The sequence below is a fragment of the Coregonus lavaretus genome (genome assembly GCF_964263955.1).
Source record: "Coregonus lavaretus genome assembly, chromosome: 3".
Taxonomy (NCBI): domain Eukaryota; kingdom Metazoa; phylum Chordata; class Actinopteri; order Salmoniformes; family Salmonidae; genus Coregonus; species Coregonus lavaretus.
Genome location: NC_139990.1, coordinates 31,749,046 through 31,754,932, shown reverse-complemented (window position 1 = coordinate 31,754,932; position 5,887 = coordinate 31,749,046). Strand labels below are relative to the sequence as shown.

The 5,887-nt window shown below is 43.9% G+C and overlaps 1 protein-coding gene across 1 annotated transcript; it reads right to left on the bottom strand.

Moving 5' to 3' along the window:
* Window positions 1-1,149: 1,149 nt before the first annotated feature.
* Window positions 1,150-5,325, bottom strand: LOC311111395 (eomesodermin-like; the record flags this gene model as incomplete). The annotated part of the gene is made up of 6 exons (XM_084154111.1): window positions 1,150-2,229; window positions 2,350-2,411; window positions 2,584-2,742; window positions 2,936-3,057; window positions 3,881-4,035; window positions 4,622-5,325. The coding sequence occupies 6 exons, from the start codon at window positions 5,323-5,325 to the stop codon at window positions 1,479-1,481; spliced, it is 1,953 nt and encodes a 650-aa protein (XP_084010237.1). The 3' UTR covers window positions 1,150-1,478.
* Window positions 5,326-5,887: the final 562 nt, after the last annotated feature.

Here is a 5,887-nt window from a genome sequence, read left to right as displayed (position 1 = left end):
TTTTCCTTGGTTTCACTGTAACTTTTAGTAGTTTCTGCAACCATGACCCCCCCATTTTCTCCATAACACAACACAATGGAGGCAGGATAGTTGTCCACATGATAAAGCATGTATTTAATGTATTAATAATGTAAATAACACATTTTTGACCAAATGTGCAGTTACTGCTCTTTTGTTTGGTAGGGCAGAATAGATCTACTGCTGCACATGTCCTAAAAAATTTTATGATTACCAATTGGTAGTTACAGTCTTGTCCCATTCCTGCAACTCCCGTACGGACTCGGGAGAGGCGAAGGTCGAGAGCCATGCGTCCTCTGAAACACAACCCTGCCAAGCCGCACTGCTCGCTTAACCCGGAAGCCAGCCACACCAATGTGTCGGAGGAAACACCGTACAACTGCCGACCGAAGTCGTTGTGCAGGCACCCAGCCCGCCACAAGGAGTCGCTAGAGCGCGATGGGACATGGACATCCAGGCCGGCCAAACCCTCCCCTAACCCGGACGACGCTGGGCCAATTGTGCGCCGCCTCATGGTTCTCTGTTGAGACCGGCTGCGACACAGAATGGGATCGAACCTGGTTCTGTAGTGATGCCTCTAGCACTGCGATGCAGTGCCTTAGACCGCTGCGCCACTCAGGAGGCTGCACATATCATTTTTAGTATATCTTGTGTAAATTCATCCGGTGTATATACGCATAGATTGCATTTTGATTATTGTTACAGTGCTATTTGGGTTGTTCAATTGGATTCGTTCCGAAATTTCATAAACATTTTTGGGGGATTATTCGTGCTGTTTGACTTTATACAGCATTGTTAGGGGCTAGTAACATAGTCATTTTGCTGCACACGCTATAACATCTGCTAAACTGTGTAGGCGACCAATAAACTTTGATTTGATTTCCACAACAAAGAGCGTTGAAGAGTGAGGCTCAACTTCTTCGCTGTTTTCGTGCCCTGGATACCACACTGTGAACAGCGTGTAGCGAACCTGTGCACATGCACAGATACTGTGTGTGACTGTATGTGAGTGAAGTCTTGCGTCTCGCTCATCTTAATATATGCGGTGCTGCTCGTGGCAACGTCATTTCGCCGAGTCTACCTTTAAGTAAATGTATATTATTGATAAACAAGACTCAATTTGCAAAGTGGGACGATTGTTTATGAAAATCTTGTTTTTATTACCCATTTCATAACACCTCCATGAAGACAATTTGTACAAGATACATCACATACTAAAGTGCACAAATACTGTACAACGAAATGACTTTAAATAAAATCACATTTGTAAAAAATTAAATTAACTGGGGACATGCTTTAAAAACAACAATTTGTCACAATGCATGTGTGTGTTCAGGTATTGGGGGTGGGGGGCTTGTGCAGCTTGCTTGGGAGCACAAAGCTTTGGCACCTTTAGATAAAAGTTAATAAAGGGTGTTTAAACGGTAAAACAAAAATTATACGATTTTAATAAAGTCTTTTTAGGGGCTTGTGTAGAAGGCATAGTAACCCATGCCTTTGGGGTTGTCTTTGTTGAACTCTTCCGTTGTGGTCAAGTCCTCACACTTGATGGTGGGCGAGTTCTCTGTGCTCGACCCACCAGGTGACATCCGGCGTCTCTTGCAGAGCATGGAGTATACGCCCGAATCGGTAGAATCCACAGATTTTAGTGAGTGGGACGTCTCGATCCAGGTGGAGGCTGCGGTGCTCTCCTCGGGCAGCTTGTCTTTGCTAGCAGCCAGTTGGTCGTCTGTGAAGGCTGGGGGGCTGGGCCGAGGGGACCAGGGCAGGCCTGTGGTCATCTTCCTCTGGTAAGTGCTTCTGGTGCCCCAGCTGGCCGCCATTGAAGCGAAGGCCGAGTCGGGGTAGTAGCTGAGGGCGTGGGAGGTCTGGAGGGGCAGGGGCTTGATGCCATAGGACAGCAGACTACTGGCTGAGTAGTCCTGGTCGTAGGACAGGTCCAGCTTGTTGGAGCCTGACTGCTGTACCGGGGTGACGAACCAGCGCTGAGCCGCGCTGGCCCCGGCGTCCTCGGCCTGGGGGGAGAGGAGACTGTTGGTCTGGGGCACAGCCCGCTCCCCGGGGTAGAAGCGGTTCTGGGGCAGGTTGTTGACGAACTGGTCCTGGAAGAAGGGCTGCATGGCATAGCGGGCACCCGGCACAATCTGGTGAGAGCGAGGGGAGGCTGTCGGGGAGGGGGTCAGCCTGTCACCCTCTGGGGCTGTGTACATCCTGTGGAAGAGAGAGACAAAGGTCCAAGGATGAGTAATTTGCTAGAGAAAAACAAGCTCACACTCCAGAGAATAAAAGTAGCAGAGCAGTAAAAAAATGATGCAAGGCGTTCTCACTTACGAGTCATAATTGTCTCTGAAGCCTTTAGCAAAGGGGTTGTGGTCGATTTTAAGCTGTGTGATCTGGAAAGGAGAGAAGATACATGTTCAAGCCATGGTCAGCAGTGTTTTCCAAAAACACATTTTATAGACACAGTTAATATAGAAACTTAAGCAGATAAGATGTTTCGTATGTAAATAAGATGGATTTTAAATGCTTAAGATTGAAGTAGATTGATAGTAGTAGGTATCTTACGTCTGTGTTCTGGTAGGCAGTGACTGCGATGAACTGGTTCTCTGGGAAGGTAAAAGTCTGTGTTTTAGCCTCACTGCCTACGTCCTCCACTCCCTCTTCTGTGACCTCCACCATGTGCAGCCGAGGCTGGTATTTGTGCAGTGACTGCAAGACAATCATCTACAAGAAAAAAAGTGTGAATTCAAAGTTAGTGCTTGGGGTTCTCATGGAATGCTAAAAAAAAAAAATAGATGGTTTTGGACTGATTTGTGATCTCTTATGCCTACTAGAATACCAAAGACAGCTTTTTAAAAGTAGCCCAAGACATTTGAGACCCAATTAATACAATGCAAAATGATGGTGTAGGCCTCACCTGTGTGTTGTTATTGTTTGCCCCTTTGTTGTTGGTCAGCTTCAGTTTGCCGAAGGAGATCTCTTGCCGCATCCAGTGAGCACCAGTGTTTGGGGATTCAGGATGAACATACATCTTGTTACCTGTGATTTAATAAATTAAGTGAGACATAAAACATGAAAATAAATAAAGTACAATACAGCACAAATGTAAAACACACATTGAAAGAATAACACTGATATGTTCCCATTTCTTGAACTTGATCTTCTCTTACATTTCCAAAAAGCCCAGCAACTTGTCAATTTACCAAAAACTATTATTGAATCACGTGCTCAAGATTTCAATGTTAAAAGCAATCAGATGTGAAACTGTGGAGCTATTAGGCTAATATTTAAATATTATTAAATTGCACAGGTAAAAAAATGGAGGGGGAAAAGTGCAAATGGGGATTGAAGTTTACTATTCAAATATTATTAAAACATTGGCAGGCTATTTTGCATTATATGAAACGAAAAGAAAAAGATTACAGATTACTGATAATGAATTATAATTTTATCTGTTTGCCGTGAAAACTGAAAACAGGTCAAGCACATTATGGACGAATTCATGTTGCAAGGTTGTGCTCTTGATATGAATGCCACCAGCTAACAATGTTTGAATGGTTGTCTTTTTCTTTTAGAATGGAGTTAATCAACCAACAAAAAACGTTTATAGGTAATGTGATGATGTGCGCTTTGAAACAACCAGGAACACAGCATAAATAGCCAGTTAATTGGGTGTAAATTGCAGGGAAATATCTAACGAAACGTTCCCGATTGACATAGGCTATGCGTTATCGAAAAGTAATTTAATTCCCTTTAGTTTAAATGGTGCTGCTTCCGCAGGCTATATGCCTAGAGAGGCCTTATTTAGTTTCAAAATGCCTCTAAATAAGTACATTAAAGGTGCATTTAATATTAGTCTCACCTTGCATGTTGTTGTCTGCTTTCCCACAAGTAACCCACTTTCCTCCTTGAAATCGCCAGTGATTTGGATCGGCCAACACGACCTCAACAAACACGTTATAATGCGCCGTCAAATTCAGTCCAGTGATGTTGAAACTGAGAAATGGAAACATCCGCCTGAAAGAAAAGAACAAATTTGATGCCACAATTATTGCAAATACAATTTCAACGGTGCACTCAAACGAAAATTATAAGAGGGAGTCATTGCATTTAAGAAAATTCGTAAGGTTAGTTCATGGCATGCACTAATAAATACGTGCCACTTTCTTTTCCTCACTTAAAAATAAAATGTAAACGTTTAAAACGTTTGTATAGCCGAAATAATTATTTATAAATATACAAGTAAATAACATTTGTAAAATATATGCAAATATGACACAACGAAATATAAACGACTGTTGGAACATCAAAGAAGGGCTGATATTTAGTAGGCTAACCATAATCAAACATTAATCTTAGAGTGTAGTGTCCCACCAAGTACAGAACATGGTGGTAATAAGCCACTGATACCTCACAGTAAAAAAATTGTCCCTAAAAAACCCACCATGATCTGTGAAGTGCAAGGCTAGTTGAGAGCTCCATGAACACGGTTGTGCCTAACATTATTAGAAGCATTAGACCAGAACCTTGATACTGTTTGACGTCTAAGTTTGAACATTTGTCATGAAGATTTGCCTATTTTGTTTTCAACGCCTCTGCTCACCTGCCCTGTTTCGTGATGATCATCTCGGTCTGGAATCGGTGAAACTTCAGCCACAGGGGCCGGTTGCAGAGATAAACTTGAGCCCTCGCTCCCGGTGTGGACCCCGGGAGAGCCATGGAACCAATACATGAACCCGTTCCCGGATAGGAGGGGTACAGGCAACCTGGACCCTGGCCGAACTGGTAACTACTGCCAAACTGACTCCGGCTAGTGCACACGGAGGATGAAAACCCCGTCGGTGGCAGGACCGATCCGTAATGAAGGGAGGAATACCTGGATCCATTTGACCCGCTGTACACTGTCCCAGTTTGTCCTGCGTATGGAAAGAGGGAACACTGATTTGCCACATCGGAGCTCGTCTGAGAGGACGAGATGAAGTATCTATCAGAGCCAAGTTCGTCTATGTTGTACCGCCGGCCAGTGGACAGGTCATCCTCACCGAGGATCGGTGAGCCTTTTCTTCCGTCTGGGGCAGCTTTAGTCCCAGTGAAGGCGTCGCCCTCTCCCTCACCCATCATGGCGTTCCCCACTCCGCTCAAATATTTATTGGGACCGTTACTTGGTTCGGATTCCGTCCGGTCAACTTGATATTCGATCTGCGATGGCCCCGGGCTATTGTTTGCACTATCTGATGATGTGAGGTTATAAAAAGTCTTGGGTAAGTTGATGGTTGATGCGCTGGGAAGAATATTCTCTAGCTGCATTATTTTTGAAATAGCAAACACTACAGAATTAAAGGATCCAAAAATAGGCTACAATCACAACCACCAAGACGCTACACCACTGCGCCCTGGTATGAGTCCTCTGTGTCAGTCCCTCTTCTCCTCTGCTAACCAACGTTGACCTTCTCAGTTGCACCTACGGATTTACTCACAGTATACGATTATGATCTGCTCACGAATTGTTCAAAGGCTCTTATATGATCGCCTTCTTCACACACCCAACTCATGGCAAGCGTCAGGGGAGGAGCTTTTGGGGATCCATGGAATAAGCTACAGCTCTTTCCATGCCCATTGGTTCAACTCACTGATTTAATTAAATTAGACATAGGCTACCATAATTGACATAACCATTTAAAATCCATTGCACATCTGCACCGATTTTGGGTAGCCTATTACGTATATTCTGACAATGACTTAGGCTATTCCACAGGCCTATGATGACACTGAATTCGCTAAATTGTTAGGCTGTTTATGCGCAATGTTTGCGAATAGCAATTAGCCTATATGCAACGACTTTTGCTGAACATTTTACAGTTTGTTGAAA